Here is a 17,353-nt window from a genome sequence, read left to right on the forward strand (position 1 = left end):
AGAACATGACGTGCTGCCACCTTCTTGTTTCTGATTAACTTGAGGTTCGACTTCTGAATTTTAAAATCCTGTAAGGAGGAAGTTTGGCAATCATCTGCTTGGTGTCCAATAATGCTCCTATGAACTGTAATGTTTGAGTGGGTTCTAGATGAGATTTTTGGTGATTTACGGTTATGCCTAATTCTGAACAAAGTTGAAGCACAGAGTCTCTTGCATGAAGTAGTATTTGCCTGGTCGGGGAGGATATGAGCCAATCGTCTAAATAAGGAAACACCTGGGATCCTTGTCATCTCAGATGAGTAGCAACCACTACCATGCATTTGGTGAACACTCTGGGGATGGTGGTGAGACCAATGGGCAGTGCTCTGAACTGATAATGACTGGCTCCCAGCCAGAAGCATAGGTATTTTCTGGAACATCTGTCCATCTTTATGTGGTAGCACGGATCGTGAAGTTCTACAGAGCACATCCAATAGTGCTGTTCCAGAAAAGGAAGTATGGACTGTACCGTGACCATTCAGAATTTGCAACGTTGAACTGACTTGTTCAGTCTGCTGAGATCCAAGATTGGTCTCCAATCCCCTGTTTTCTCTGGAACCAAAAAGAACATTTAATAAGTTCCAAACCCTCTCTGGTCTGGGTGGACCTCTTGGATGACTCCTTTTTCCTAGCAGTTTCTGAAACTGAATGACTGCTTGATCCCTTTGATTGGGTGGAACGTCTGGGATTTTTTTGATCAGAGGAGTTGTTGGGAAAAGGGAATTTGGTAACCCCTGGATATTATTCTCTGCACCCACATATCGGAAGTTATCTTTTGCCAGGCTCTCCAGTGCAAGGATAGTCGATCCCCAACTGCATCAAGAAGTGACAGAGTGCTGAAAAGGCTTCCCAAAGAAAAATTCCCAGGAACATTGGTTTTGCAGACCTCCAATGCCTCGAGTGTGACATCCTCCATTATTGTTTTCCCCTCTGCCTCTGGGGGAAAACTCATCACATGCGTCATGGTAGGACCCTTGAGATTTTTTGAACCACATTTTCCCGCTACCTCTCTGACCCTTGGGGTACGGTCTCTGAGGGGCCAGAAAACGTATGCCCACAGCAGACAGGGTCTTACCTTCCTTCTCACACTTACATAACGTATCCTTGACTTTGGGACCAAAAAGGGACGTGCCGTCAAACAGGGTATTGATGAACGAAGATTTAAAAGGTTCCACAAACTCGCAAAGGCGCATCCAGGCATGCTTCCTCATGGAGATGCCTGAACCCACTGCTCTGTTTGTTCCTTCGGCTGTATGTGCTATAAGCCTAATGGATAAGTTGGCTACTGAATGTGGGGTGGTTAACTGTGGAGCTACCTTCTCTTTAGTTCCTTCAGCTACTGCACCTTCAAGGGTATCTGAAAGCTTCTTGATCAGATCCCACTGTACTCTGGTAAAATGAGAAAAGTAATTCAGTGACTGTAATGCAAAGGTCGCTGACAAGAAGACATGCTTCTCATATGTATCCATCATCCTGGAATCCTTATTAGGAGGATGGATAGTTGAACTACATCTACTGCAACCCCTTTTGTCCAGAAAGCCTTATCCAAGGAAGCAGTGAAAATTTTATTTGGTCTCCGGGGAACAGGCTCGATTGAATTTGGGGTCTCCCACGCACGCTTTGAGATCAAACCTATGAGCTCATTGGTGGGCAGAGTCACCCAACAGGTGGATGGGCATGAACCAAAGGCAGCCAGGTACACTGACTCCTCAGGTGAAGGATTGCTGGACTGCCAGCCACCCCTCTGCTTCAGAATCCCCAAAATCCCCCCAAAGGAAACATCCTCAGGGATGACCATGGGGATCCTTCACCCTTCATCAAAGTCAGTGTCCTCAGTGGCGGACTCCTTTGTGGAGTCTAAATGCTTCCTCTTGTATAATCTCTTCCTTGGGACCTCAGTGCAGTAATATGGGGAGGTATCGGAAGAGTCAAGGGTACTCAGATGGATGTCCTGATGCCTGTGGTCCAGCAGTCCTTGTGGAACCCGGTGACAACAAGAAGCATGCAGGGTATCTTTCTGGGATAGTGGATCCGAGGGGGCAGGTGACTTCTTAGTTGTGGTGGCAGCTACAGTCCTCTTCCAAGGCCCCAAAGGCAGACTTGCTCCTGAATGGATGAGGACTCTGGCTCCAACAAATGATGTTTCCGTGACGGGGTCCCCTCCAGTCCAAAAGCCAGCTCACCTAGGGCTGAAGTCAAAGCAGAGATTGAATTGCAGAAGCCCTGAGACACATCGACTGCTCCAAAGACTTGGGAGTAGGGTGCACACGAGGTTTGCAAGGTTTGCTAGGGCTCCGAGAACTCTCTGGCTCTGCAAAAGCCAATTAGCTCAGATCGAATGTCTGATCCGAAGAAAGAGACACCTTCAGGTCAGAAGTCAAAGACTCCAAAGCTTGCCCTGAAGTCGGAGGAGGAAGAGGGGGAGTGGATGCCTTGGACTGTCCTGAAACCTTAAGAGTCGAGGTCAAGGGAGACTTTGTGACACCCTGCACCCATAAAATCTTCTGCACCATCTGGTCCACATCTTTTTCAGTTAAGCTTCTGGTTGTAAGGGAAGATGAGGCAAAAGGGGATCTAGGTCTCAATGCAAAGGGAGATGGTACCCTTGATGGAACTGGGTCATAGAATGGAGAGAAAAGAGTTGTTGGTAATTGCAAAATTGGCTTAAAAGGACTGGTTGTCAGATCAGACATCAAATGATCTGATCCATTCTTACCAGATAGGACTGAAGCCAAAAAAGTAGGATCCAACAGAGAAGAGATATGAGCTGAGGTCTCTGATCGAATCCCAGACTCATCTGAACACGAAGATTTTAAAGTTTTTGGCTCTGACAGGTCAGTGCCAAAGAAGGTCTCTTAACTTTGTCTGAGGATCTAGAGGACAAAGAAGAAGCTGGGCTTGAATTAGCTGACTTCGATTTAGAGGCTGACAATGACTTCTCCATCTCCAAAAATAGCCTCTCCAAAATCCAACGGCAACATACCCCTTAAAATGAGCTTATTCTTACACTCAGCTAAAACTCTGCGACTGAAAGAGTGGCATACAGCACAATCCTCTTGTAAGTGAAGGGGCCCAAGGCAGTATACACATACAGAGTGTGAGTCACTGAATGGGATTTTATGCCCGCACTTGGAACATTTTTTGAGGCTGGATGGTATCGCTTGTTTCTCTGCAAAAACTGAACATAGGAAGGCAGAGAGATCTCTCAAAAAAACAAACAGCAATGCACACACTCACAGAAAAAGGAAAACAGCAGAAAGATTTTTTTTTCTTTTTGAACAGAAGGGTAAGACAAAAATTACCAACAGTAGTGAACAATTACCTTGACAGTAAAGGGGGAAAAGGGGAGTAACCTATAAAAAACAGTTACTGTTACTGGCGGGAAGAAGGGGAGAAAAGAAGTAACCTAAGTAAAAATGCAGTTACTTTAAAGAAAAGAGTACTAGACTACCAGATAAAGAAGAAACAGGCAAATAACAGACAAAAACGATAAATTAGAGAAAGAATATCTAGAAAAATACAACCTGATAACATGAGCTTGTTCATAGGTTCATACTAGGCTATCTCCCCTGGGGCAATTATAAGCCTAGCCCGATTCTGTATGGCTTACGCCACCCCTTGATTTGAGTATACTGTGCCCTTTTTAAGGTTTAGTTTACTATGCCTCTGTCTAATAGTGACACGGGAGTAATTCCTGGGACAAACCTACGATCTCCCATCCACCTATCGAGAGTCTTCTTGAAGAGATTCAGTGAGGTGCTCTGCCTCACATGAACTGGAATTCTATTCCAGAGCGAAGGGAGCCTCTGGGTTATGAACCTGTCCCTCCAGCAAGTTCTATTTATTTCTGTGCTGAGGTTCAAGTCCCTCGAGCATTTGGCTCTAAGGGATTTAGATTTACTGAGGTGGAGCATGTCCATTAATTCTGGATTTGACATAGCTTTGTATGTCAGGCATAGATCGCCTCGAAGTAGGCGGTATGCAACTGAGTAGAGCTGGAGTTTTTTTTAACCGAGCAGCATATGGCATCTCTTTGAGACCCTTGATCCTCTTGGTGGGATACTTTTGGGGTCTTTCTAATTGCTGCAGGTGTCGGGTAAGGTACATCCCAAAAGGGGCATTGTATTCTATGATGGGCCTGATGAGGGATGAATAAAGGGGCACGATTACCTCTCTTGATCTAGATGTGAAACCCTTCGTGATGAGGTGGGCTATGTAGAAGGTCTTTCGAACCACTTTGGCAATGTGGTTTTCAAAGGAGAGATTGCTATCAAATTGGGTCCCCAGGTCCCTAATAACTTTCTCTATACTTAATGGGTTTCCGCCTATGTGGTAATTTGTGGGCACATTGTTTTTGCCAAAGGGTATGACTATACATTTTTTGGCATTTAGCTTTAAACCATGGCGCTGGCACCAGTTATCTGTCTCCGTGAGACCTTTTTGAAGGATGTTTGTGTCAGCTGGAGAGTCGATTATGGCGCCCTGTTTGCAGTCGTCTGCGAACTTGGTGAGCCATAGTCCTCCCACGTTTGCCTGTACCTCGGAAAAGTATATACCGAACAAGAGTGGTCCCAGGACAGAACCCTGTGGGACACCACTTGTGACCGGTTTCGAGTCTGACATGGCTCCAGAAACTCTCACTCTGTGGATTCTGTCTTTGAGCCAGTTTGCGACCCATCTTGTGACATAGGGGTTTATATTTAAGCTGGATAGCTTATCTATGATGCCCGAGTTGGGTATTGTGTCAAATGCCTTTGCAAGGTCCAGATAGGCTGTGTGGACTACCTTCCCTTCATCTATGGCTTTGGTGACTGTTTCAAAGAAGTCAACCAGGTTCAAAATGCAAGATCTGCCCTTGACAAAGCCGAACTGGGTAGGATCTAGTGTCTGTAGGTCCCCAATGTCTTTGTTTATGAGCTCCATGATGATCCTCTCCATAGCCTTGCAGACTAAGCTGGTCAGGCTTATGGGGCGATAGTTTCCAGGGTCCGTAGAGGCTACACCTTTGTGGAGTGGGACCACTGTTGCTGTACGCCATTCTGTGGGCACATATCCTGTAGTGAGGCTGAGATTATATAGCTGTTTTATTTGAGGGATTAGTTCCTCTTGGAGATTGGACCACGTCTTTGTAAAGCAGCAAACGAAATCTGAAGTAATGGGGAGAGATGCACTGTGGGTAAGGGGAGGTATTCAAGAGCTTTTTGGTTGCCACGAGTTTACTAATGGCCAAGTCGGATCCGATGGATTGGATTTGGACCCCATATGTGAGGATGAGATGAAAAATTGACAATATCAGATGAATAGATACTCTGATAGCCAGAATTTTTGCAAGCTGAGAGACTGTGGTCAACTAGCAGCCTACGAACTCCAACATCTGGACAGTTGAATGTATGACTTCTGATAATTTACAGCGATTCCAAAGGAACAGCACATTTGAAGTAAAACATCCCTGGTCCTAACTAGTGATGCCTCATGGAGGCAGTGAGAAGTCAAATGTCCAAGTAAGAGAAGATCTGTAAATCCTACTGCCTGAGTCGTGCTGCCATAACTGCCATGCACTTGGTGAACACCTGGAGGGCAATGGGGAGACCAAAGTGCAGTGTTTTGAACCGATAACGACAGTCTCTCAGCCGGAAGCATGGAAGCCTCCTGGACTGACTCTCTAGCTTTATATGAAAGTAGGCATCCTTGAGAATGACCAAGCACATCCACCATGGCCATTCCAGAATTTGGTCTGTTTCACAAAAGTGATTCAATTAGTTTAAATCCAAAACTGGCCTGAGGTCTTTGTTCTCTTTGGAACCTTTTCTTTTGAGGAAACAAAAATGGAATCACGTAGTCCATGGATATTACTCAACACCCATGCATCTCAGGTGATGGCCTCCCAAGCTTCTGGGTGTGGAGCCAAATGACCCCCCCCCCCAACTACTTCCAGGAACTAGACAGTTGGACATCCCTTCAGAGGTGCTGCAAGGATCTCTAGGAAAATGCTCCATGGCAGCCCTAGTTCTCTGGACTGCTGTGGGGGGAAGCCTTCCACAACAGCATTATGAAAAGGCTGCTGAGCTTTTCTACACAAGAGATGTTTTCTCCCCTTCTGGTTCCTGGAGAAAGTCCATTGGAGGGGTAGCAAATGCACTTTGACAGCAGACAGCATCCTTCCCTCCTGCTCCCTCTGGTCAGTGTCTTTAAACTTAGGACCAAAGAGTGAAGAGCCATTACATGGAACATTAATAAAGGATGCCTTGAAGCAGTTTGCAAAGTTTCACACTCTCATCCAAACACGGTGATGTATGGCAATGCTGCCGCCAGCAGTCCGGGGCAGGTCATCAGCTGCACTGCAAAGCAGACACGGGGACACATTAGCAATAGACTACAAGGTGGACAACTGAGTCTCAAGAGTCTTTTAAGACTCTAGAGTCTGTAATGTCTTAACCACTCTTGACACTTTAGACATGATGTTCTGCTGAAGTTTTGTATAGTGAGCCAGGTAATCTAATGCTCTCAGTGCAAACATGGCTGATGTGTAGGACTGCTTCCCTAACTGGTCCATCACCCTAGACTCCCTGTTAGAGGGGATGAACCGATGAACTCTCTTCACAGATGTCTTTTTTGGTGGCTGCCACCACCACAACAGTATCAATGTCAGGACTCTTAATCCACTCCTTTTCTGCGTGGGAGAACATCCTCTCTACAATGTGAAAGGTGGAGGCTGAAGCAGGGCCCGAACCCGTGGGATCTGAAATGCTGGACTCTGGAGTTGCTCTTGCCTGCCCCAATGTTGAGACCAGAGTTGAACTGTCAAGAGCTGAAGCACAGAGCAGCAGGGACAATTCTGAAACCCTAAGCGTGGAACCCGACCCAGAAACCCTGACCTTGAATGATTGGCTCTGAGATTTACTCAGCTCCAGGATCACCACAGTCAAGAAAGCCAAGGCAGAGAAGGGAGCAAAAACTGGCCAAACCATTGGGTCTGACCCCAAAAGTGATAAAGTAATCTAGTCCAGGAACCCTGGAGCCAGTGGACCCCAGGGAGGAAACAAATATGCTACAGCTGAAGCGTCTAGTCGAGGACCGGAGGATGAAGGGATCAGGCCTAACTATATCTGGGATTGTAGAAAAGACTGCATTAGCTGCTCCAAACTGGCAGGCCTCAATCTCCTGAACGATTAGACCAACTGAGATGAAAAAGTTACTGAGGAAGACTGGCCTACTAGCTGAAGGATCCAAGCATCATGCTCGAATTTGATTGGATCCATGGCAGAAATGTTGAAGACTCCAGAGGAAACTCTAATGGAGTACAGGGGAGAAGGGGGAATGAACCCTACTTGAGGGAGGCCTTCCCAACAAAAAAAAGAGCTAGGAATGCTGAGCAAAAGGAAAGGGGCCTTCCCTACAGTTGGTGTCATGGGAGACTGCATCAGAGTCATTGTATCAGAGGATGCCGCCAAAACAGCTGGAGAAGCCAAAGATCTTTGGATCTGGCTGGCTAGACGCAGGGAAGCCACATGTTTACAGCTCTCTTTAGAAGATAGAGATCCTTAGTCCCTCCTTTCCACATCAGTCACCCTTATCATGTTTGCTAGCCTGAGTAGAAGAGGAGGAGGAGGTGTCCCCAGTAGGCAAAAGACCTTTCAGGACCAGCTGGGCTCTCCTTTCATTGACAGTCCTGGACCCAAAGCTGTCACAAATGGCACAATGGGTCTTCAAAGTCAGTGGCCCCAAGGCAGTACACACTGATTATGTAAATCTTGGGAAGGGAATTTGTGGACACAAGCCACACATTTCTTAAATCTCTTATCCATCAATAAACAACCCAGCACACAATAAAATGTAAGAAATACACACCAACTATATTCACAAAACTATCTACTACTCAAACATTATAACTATAACTAACTAACCTACACAACAAGGCAGGAAAAACCCATGTGCATTAAGACAAAATCCTATACTAATACTACAATAATCACTGCTTAACCATATTTAGAAGAACATTTAAAAAACACAAATATTAAGAATCTACAGCAGAAGAAAAAAGGGAGAAATTACATCACAAAGGCACAAAAACAAGATACACGCCAGTGGAGCTTGAGATCCAGATGCTATCCCGGAATATGGAAACAAGACACAAGGTGATTCTGTCAGAGCTAAGTTTTATGGGTAGAGGAGGCAGAGCTCGGGTGCTGAAGTCATTTGAATGGACAGTCTTGGATCCAAGTCAGATCTGATAACTTACAGGTTAAACCTGGATAGAAAAAGGCATCACTGATCTACAGCTATAGCTGCTGGGTCAGATTTGGGACAAATCAAAGACATGCTGGAGAATTCCTCCCCGGGCCTCTGCTGAAAATTGGCTTAATTCCAAGTCAGACTTTCCCGGTAAACAAATGTTAAATAAATAAATAAATAAATAAATAAATAAATAAAGAGTGCATAAAAATTTGAAAGCGTGAGAAATTTTATATATTTTAACTGCCTTTTTAGGGGCAGCAGGCTAACTCTCAGGAAAATTACTGGCAGTGACTAACACACATCCTCCACAGCTGGCAGGACTTGGGGAATGGGTGAAGGTTCTGGAAATTTCTTCTGTAAGAGCTCATAGTATTTTCTAAGGGACTGGGAAACCTCAGGGCTGTCCCACTAAAAACGCTGGCATATTCAGGAAACAGATACAGAGAAAGAGAAACTTCCACATGGAGAAACAGAAGCAAACTCTCCTTAGAGTCAGAAAACTGAGGAGGAAACCCTGTATCTGTTCTTTCATTTTCCTGTCCAGACTCAAACTTTTGAATGTTTTCAGGAAAACAGGCATCCCTCTTTCATTTACCAGAAACCACCTTAGAAGAATGACCAATAACCTGAATTCTACCCTGGGCCAGATCAAGTAAATTACTCCTAAGGAAATTTGAGGAGGTGTAGATACATGTTCAGTTTTCTGTTCCTCTCTGACTGGAAAAATGGGGCCAACAGTGTTATTAATGGCAGAATCAGCAGCAGCTCCCCCAAGAATGGGCACAACATTTTGACTAAATAGGGTAGCTTTCCCTGTTCATTCTTCCAGGACCAACAAAAGCGGCTCTCCCTTGTTCCCTAAGGGGACCACAACATCCACAGAGGAGGCGGCTAACTCTGGTTCATAATATCTGTAGGTACTACATATGAGGGAAATGGGGTAAAAGATAAGTTGTCTGAGGTGCAAGTTATGACCACATCAGAGTCACCCACCTACAGCTGAGGCAAACTGCTAGCCTGCTGTGGTGGCAAAGGCTATTCGCTTAACTGTTTCTTTTTGCGGCTGTAAGAAGTACCATATGTGGGACTGGTAGTTTGTTTTATGGTCAAGCCAAAAATGGTGTCTCTTTCTGGTGAAAAGAAGCAGCAAAAGCTGGTATAAATTTAAATTCTTTAAAAATTATTGTTTAAACACAAAACACAGTAAAAAGCATGTTAAAATACTTGCCAGTCCCAAAAGTAAAAGACTCAGTTTCTCGACAGAAGAAATGGTTTTCAATTACTTTAAACACCTTTTAGACTGACAGGAAAAAAGTGCGCTCTCTTTTAAAAGTAAAATCTCTTTTCAGTCTTTTAAAACAAAAACTCCTTGGTTATAATAACTTCCTAAAGAGAAAAGTACAATAAAACAATATTTTAATGTGGAAGGTTTTTCCCCAAAGAAAAATTTTCCGCCCAGGAAAGGAAAAGCATCATCTGATTGTTGATCCTCAAAAGTCCTCTGAGGAGCACTCTCATTGCAGGAAGGCATACAGACATACATCTGTCCATTTGAAGGTGACAGCGTCAGTCCTCAATGACCCTGTCTGTTGGGTTCTAGAGCAGCATCTTTGTAGTTGTCGATTCTGATGAGAAGCAAAGACTTATACTGGGGTGTCCCCACTGGTGGGTGAGATCAAGGAAGATCTCTCTCTCTCTATTCAACATACATTTGATTAGGTCCAGTAGGTGTCCCTGTTCAGAGAGTCTGTTATGGTGCTTTTCTGCCCAGGAATAAGGATACTATTAGTGCTAGTTGCAATTCTTGTGCAGAGAGACAAATTGTTATTGCCAGACTGTATAGGGGGGTACGAATGAGTACTCCCTTGTTTGTTTATGTAGCACATAACTGTGGCATTGTCTGTCTAAATCTGCTGTGTTTCTGGGTAAAGACTGGTTTGAAAAGCTTTTATACCTAGAAGTACTACCAGCATTGTATTCTAGTTTATATGCACTTTCCTTCACTCTGGAGTCCAGATACCCTGCACATTCAGGGGTCCTAAGTGTGCTCCACAGGCAATTTTTGAACTGCTTGAGGTGATGTTTTTCTTGGTCTCTGGTAAACAGAATTTCACCTCTGGACTCCATATGATGGTGTCTTTTCACAAAAGTTGCTCCTTTTTCCATTAAGGGAGAAAGGGGTGCCAGGGTTTTCAGGGGTTGAGACTGTTGTTCCCAAGTCTCTCTCTCTCTCTCTCTCAGAGACTTCACCTTTCTTTCTGCACAAACCAGTGCTCTGTGCCCCTGTTCCAAGTAGCTGACACACACACACACACTGAGATTTGATTTTCTCACAGACACAGACACACACACACACATACACACCTGGTAAAGGCTGGCACAGATTATCCACTCTACCACCTCTGCCCAGGCTATAAGGTAGTTCCACTGCAACCAGCCAGCTTCTCCAAGGCTTTTAACAGGGTATCCAATTATACTGAGTGAAATTAATATTAAATGGCAAGACTTTCAGGAGCGGCCACAGTGCCACCAAATAAATAAAGGTACTCTCAAAGGTTAAATATTTCCTAGAAAGACCAGTTACAATGAAAAATTTAAATATATTTAATAATGAACAAAAGAATATGAAAATACTAAATATCTATTTACAATAAACACCAGAGCTTGAGCTACAGGAAATATTAAAAATAACACAGATGCAAAGATTCACACAGATACAGGATTTTCCTGACTGATCTAAATTACTGTTTCCTACTTACTTAACAGAGCAAGGAAAAGCAATGTGGATGATTGGTCTTTCTTGTCAGATTTCACAAACAGACTGCCCTTAGACTTCTGTCTCATTTAGTATTAAAGCATCATTTTAGTGTTGGATTACCGAATGACATCACATCTGGCCAACTGACTCTGTGATTCCCTCACTACCCCTTTACTAGAAGCTGAACCAGGATCTTGCACGTGTGTCACAATACACACACACACACACACACACACACACACACACACACACACACACACACACACACACACACACAGAGTTTTGCTAAGATGTGTTACAGCATCTGGAAGCTATAAAACCATTTTAACACTTCCACCCTTCCGGGGTACGATCAGTGGTAACTGCAATGAACCGCCTGGCAAGTAAATAGGAGCCTTGGTGACAGGAGTCCCCTAGGTATAAAATCTAAGTGGAGGATTACTCACAGGTGTGGGTTAAGCCTTGATGCCTTTGAGTGCCCTTCTGTCTGGATCCTGGGCTAATGAAACTTAGGCCCCATGGTTCTTATCTGTGATTCGGATTAACCTTTAAAAAGACTGTAGCTAAAAGAGTCTGTAAAAAGAATGTAGATCCCAGGCTCTTATACAGGCTAGCACATTCCATTTAGTGGAGCCAGTTCTGGGTTCTCTTAGTGTATCTTTAGAGCTGAAATATGGGTGTTCTTGGAGTCTTGATAAAGACTGCCCAGATGAACTACAGAAAAAATATAGACAAAACCCAGGCTGAGGTCCTATATTTAGTGGAAACCAAATAAAAGAAAAAAACAATCTCAATCCTGTTTTTCAAAAAGCTTTAATGGCAAATTAAGTCACATTTACATACTATACTAAGAATCTGGTTCTTAGTATAGTATGTAAATGTGACTTAATTTGTTTGAACCTGATTGGTTAGCATCTCAGGCTGGTACTATCCTCACCCCAAGCACATCAGGATGGACCCACCTCTTTGACTAGGTCAGTAAAGGTTTAACCCATCAATCAAACACTGATAGGAGGGTCCAGGGTCCAGAGTGGTACACACCCACTTACACTGTGTATACAACAAAGTTAACTCCAAAATGTAACTTAATCATCTAAGCAGTGCTCACTTGCCATTAAAGCTTTTTGAAAAAGAGGATCAAGATAGTTGTTTTTTTTCTTTTACTTGGTTTCCACTGAATATAGGGCCCCAGCCATTTAACTCAGGCTGGTTTTTGTCTGCATTTTTTCTGTATTTTATCTGTGCAGTCTTTACCAAGACTCCAGGAACACTCAGATTTCAACTCTGAAGATCCACTAAGAGCACCCAGAACTGGCACCCTTCCAGGGTAGCAATTAGTTCATCACGAAGGACAATACAGCAGGATTCATAGTCCTTGTTTTCACAGACGTTGCGTCTCTGGCTGCATTCAGACCTGTGAGATACAATCTTTATGGCTTACACCAAGTAATCTAATTTCAAACTATTTTTCCTAGGTTAATCTAGGATGAGCTTAACCCCCCTTCCCTTCCAGCATCCCCTGTTAACATGCATACATTTCAGCAGTTACCACAATACAGCCTGACATACGTGTATATTTCTTTTTTGTCCAGTAAGACCCACTATCGATACATTCTTAACACAAGCATCTGTAGAAATTAGTTTGATATACATATGACATAAAATCTTTACAAAAGTCCAGCTAACTATGCTGGCATATGTTACACATGCACTGTCCTACTCTCTCTAGCACAGTTGGCACTACCTCACATCATCACAGAGACAATACAATTATTTTCCATTTTTGGTTTGTTTCCCCTTTTTGCCTAATTTCTCAAAGACTATCTGCAGGGGGACCAAAAAAGGAACTCCTTATCTTGTGGGGCAACCAGGAGTTCGGCCTTTACTTTGAGAGTGGCTGAGTCCTCAGCCAGGCATGCCTATGAGTGACAAAACTCATAGCAGATGCTCTACATGATGCATCCAATGCACTGTAACCACATTTCAGTGAATATCTGGATTCCGGGAGTGCTGATCTAGCTGTTCCCGGTATGTCTGTCTGCAGAACCTTATTTACAATGCCCTCTGCCTTAGCTGTGACTTTTATTGTTAGGAATCCAAGTATTTCAGCATGTGAAATTGGCAGTTCAGAGCCCTAATAGCAATGGTACTTTCTCTGGTGGATTCAGTAGACATTACTGGTGGATCTGCTTATGGGTTCTTGTTGAGGTTGCATATGGGTGTCAGGCACTTCATAAAAACAATCCGGCTTTCTCGGAGCAGGTGGCAGAGAACTAGGGAACAAACAGATGTCCTCAAAAACATCATCTAGAACTGTATCATCCCTGGGGATAGGCAGTAGTCTGGAATATGGCAGGCTTAGAAGTTCTTAAACTGAGTTTGAACCTGAGAAAATTCTTTGCTCGCGCAGTTAAATGCCTCCTTCATCTTGTGCACTGTATCCCCAAAGGATAAATCCTCAGGTAAAGAAGCAGATGAGAGGGTATCATCTGAGTCAGACTCACGGAAGGACACGGGGGGGATGTTTAGCATAAGACACTTCTTTCCTCAGCTTTGAATTCTGAGGAATCTGCGTCCTCCCGAAGGGAAACATCCTTCTTCCTTTTATCAGGAGAACCTTCAGGGCAGACAGCTATGTTTGGCTGGGCTCCCTGGACTTCACAAAAGTCACAAACTATTGGGCTATCTTAAGCATCCTATCCTGCCTATCCTATCCCGGGCTAAACCATCTGAAGAATGGGTCAGGATAACCAGTAGACTTTGCTTAGGCATCTGAGGTTTTGAATACAAGGGTTCACTATGCAGTCAGGTGACCACAACCTCCATCCAGTTCCCTGAAGTTAGTTTTACTTCTTCAGCAGTTGTACAAGAACAATCTCCCTTGGTAACTAACACTCAAATGCCAATCCCAATCAACATCAGTGTAGAAATAGTATAACCATATGGCCTCCTGTCTTGTCGGCATTCCAAGGGGTCGTGCCAGAGGGCTTGTGACTAGTGGTTGTCAGACCCAAGGGCTGCAAAGGTGCCTTGCCTGAGTCACTGGTTGATCTGACTGTGGACACAAAGGTTCCCTGTCATCCATCTCCTTCATTTTCTTATCTTTCCATTTCTTGGGAAAGGAAATGGCTGAAGCCAAGGCATGCAGAGAAAGAGATGGTGTTGGACAAGAACTTCAGCCCTAAGCTTAAGGATTTTTGAGCAAAACCTGGCACAATCCAGACAACTAGAAATATCGTGCTGAGGCCCCCAAACAAAACATACAAAAGGAATGGAAAACTTTATGCAGGATTTGCTTCCCACAGTTCAAGCAGTTACTGACCTTATTAAACATTAAAGAGAAAAAAATTTCCCCAACAGGGTACTTAACTGGAAAGCAGGTTGTAGGAAAGTCTGTAAAAACTGAGCCAACCTATGGACTGCGAATGTTAGATAAAATCGAGTAGCACATCAGACTTCACAGCTAGAAAAAACTGAAGATATCACCAATGGACATACCTCTTATACCCAGACATCAGTCCTCAGACATCCATTGGTTAGGGATGATGTAAAGACTCTGGGAATCCGGACAGTTTGCAGGTATCTGCATCATAAGAGGACCCAAGAATCAGTGCTCCAACACTGAGTATTAAGAATATCAACAGGTAGCTATCTGTTAATCTTTATTCATTCAACCATAGTACATCTTGTATGGTTTAGGAGATAACTCGCTCACAAACATCTATAGCAGGTACTCCATATGCAGCAAAGGGGAATGAGTCTCCCCCTCCCAAAGAAAGAGGGAAGCAGATGTGACAGGATGGGGTCATTTTTGTGTGCACATAATGCCACAGCAGCATTATCTATTTTTTTCTCACGACTAGTAAATTTGCAAGTATATTAAGGTACACATGCCAAATATGTGACATTTTTCATATGTGTGATAGATGTCATACTGAAACAGTCACAGATACTGTGCACTTGAGTATTAAGTCCTATGAACTGTAGCAATATGTCCTCCTCCACCCACCAGGAAAACAGTAAGTTCTCTACTTTGTCAGGCCTAGTAACCAGTAGGTGAAAGCTAATAGTAGGTATTTAATGTACACCACAAAAAAGTAAAACAAACACATATATGTACACATAAAGCATTAAAGATTTCCTGGAAGGTAATAAAAGAAACAATGTTACCTCAGCTTCTCGTAATTTAAGCTCTTCCATTTGTTGGCGCAAAACCTCTGCACACGCCATCTCTTTTTGTTTCCGCCTTTGTTCTTCTTCTTTTATTCTCTCTATTGCTTCCCTTCGTGCAATTTCATATTCATTTTCAAAGTGCAGTTTCTCTTCTTTCTCTGCTTCTTTTTGCTAGTATCCAATAAACGCAATGTAAAATTAGTCAAATTAGATAATCATCTGTTTGACTGTTTTAAATACCTATTTTTATGTGATCTGTAGCTCCTACCATTATGACTGCTAAAAGGCTTTTTCCCAGACAATAAAAGTAGTTTTATTTCTAGTAAGAACTATATCTTACCACAGTTGTTCCTATGATGCCATAGCTACTAACCCTCTGCTGAATTTTTACATTTTTCTGCAGTTTTATTTTAAATACTGATCCTTAATGCAAAACTGAAATCTGCTTAATATAGTATAGTAAAGTTAGACAAAATCTTCCTCAAACAGTTGTACTACTCAACGCAATGTTACTTAACAGTAATAAGAAATCAAGGAAATCTCAAAGTTCAGAGCCACAAAATGAAAGGCATGAAAGTCACAAGTTTCCACATTGTCTATCAGGGCAGATGGTTAAGGCTATAGCTGTCAGCAAGCTGTTAAGTTGTTTTCTATGGTCCATGGTTGAGTCCCTCAGCTTCCACTTTCATTTACTTACTGTTTGACCTTGAGAAAGTCACTTAACCCGGCAGTGCTTGGGGCAATTGGGAAATTAGACTAGGCTCCTTAATGGTTTCCTAGACAAAAAGTCTAGTAACTACAGATGAACAGTTGCTTCAGACTAGTATTAGTTATAATGTGAGTGGACCTGTACCTCCTCAGGTTTCAACTGAACAATCTACAACCAGAATGTGCAAGCTGAGGTTGTTCAAACTAACTAAAATAAAATGCTTCATCTGGCAAAAAATACACATGGGATATTGCCAGAGGTAGCAAGTACATTTTAAAACTGGAGGCTATCATACTGTTTGACCTTGAGAAAGTCACTTAACCTGACAGTGCTTGGGGCAATTGGGAAATTAGAATAGGCTGCTCAACGGTTTCCTAGACAAAAAGTCTAGTAACAACCGATGAAACAGTTGCTTCAGACTAGTCTTATTTATAATGTGAGTAGACCTGTACCTCCTCAGGTTTCAGTTGAACAATCTACAATCAGAATGTGCAGACTGAGGTTGTTTAAACTCACTAAAATAAAATTCTTCATCTGGCAAAAAAATACACACGGGATATTGCCAGAGGTAGCAAGTACATTTTAAAACTGGGGGCTATCATACACAGAAGGAATTTAATATCTGTGAGCACAAGCTATGCAAGGTACTAAAATAACAGACCTTTTAAGAGTGCTTCTTGCAACAGGAAAAACCTCTCTACGACCTTAATACAAACTTATTTAATGAACAGCTCCATGCTTTTCTGTTTGAACTCAAACGTAACAGAAAAAAATATAGAGAAATCCAAAGCCATTTGTGTGGCCTATTCTGTTCTGTAAGTAAGGACAAGGCAATTTTCGCAGCAGGCTTCAAAATCTACAAAATGATAAGCCTCAGCACAAAGAAGTTTCAGCTGCAGAAGAATCACGTTGAGTGTGAGCAGAGAAGATCTTATAAAAGTGTAAGCTTAAATAATCTTGAAGGTGTCTAATAATGGAAATTATGAACTTCTTACAAAATTAAGCACTTGGAGATACTGGGTCTTCCCCAAGGTAAATTACTGCCCTATTGTATGATTATGGGGAGGAATCTTATTTCTACTGGCACATTTTTAAAAGGCACAGCCCATTTCAGTAAGCAGGTAATCACCTAAACAGCTTAAAGCAAAAAGAAAATTCAATGTAGCTAAAACGGTGTTTTTTCTCCTTAATAAAAGGGCTGGCAGGAAGATGAAAAAGTAGACAAAGGCCTGAAAAAAAGAAGACAATCAAGTCTGACAAAAAAGTTTCAATAAATTAAGCAAAAAACCTCTAACAAGAATAAGACAGAGTAAGATATAAACAGACTAACATTAAGGGAATAAGTTAGAATACTCTCAAAATACACAAAACTCTCAAGTACCAAAGACAGCCCGGTTTTGTTTTGGCATGCATCTAAGCTGAAGCACGGCAAAAAGCTC

At 42.8% G+C, this 17,353-nt stretch overlaps 1 protein-coding gene across 2 annotated transcripts in view; it reads right to left on the minus strand.

Annotated features, from left to right (window-relative positions):
* The window catches only part of LOC122799442 (trichoplein keratin filament binding), a 1,060,398-nt gene that overhangs the window by 725,425 nt on the left and 317,620 nt on the right, over positions 1 to 17,353 (minus strand). For both annotated transcript variants that reach the window (XM_044068500.1, XM_044068499.1), the window contains exon 6: positions 15,203 to 15,376. In XM_044068500.1, coding sequence (XP_043924435.1) covers positions 15,203 to 15,376 — 174 coding nt within the window. The remainder of the gene's footprint in view (positions 1 to 15,202; positions 15,377 to 17,353) is intronic.

Source organism: Protopterus annectens, chromosome 4.part0, assembly GCF_019279795.1.
Source record: "Protopterus annectens isolate FY-2018-M chromosome 4.part0, PAN1.0, whole genome shotgun sequence".
NCBI lineage: Eukaryota > Metazoa > Chordata > Ceratodontiformes > Protopteridae > Protopterus > Protopterus annectens.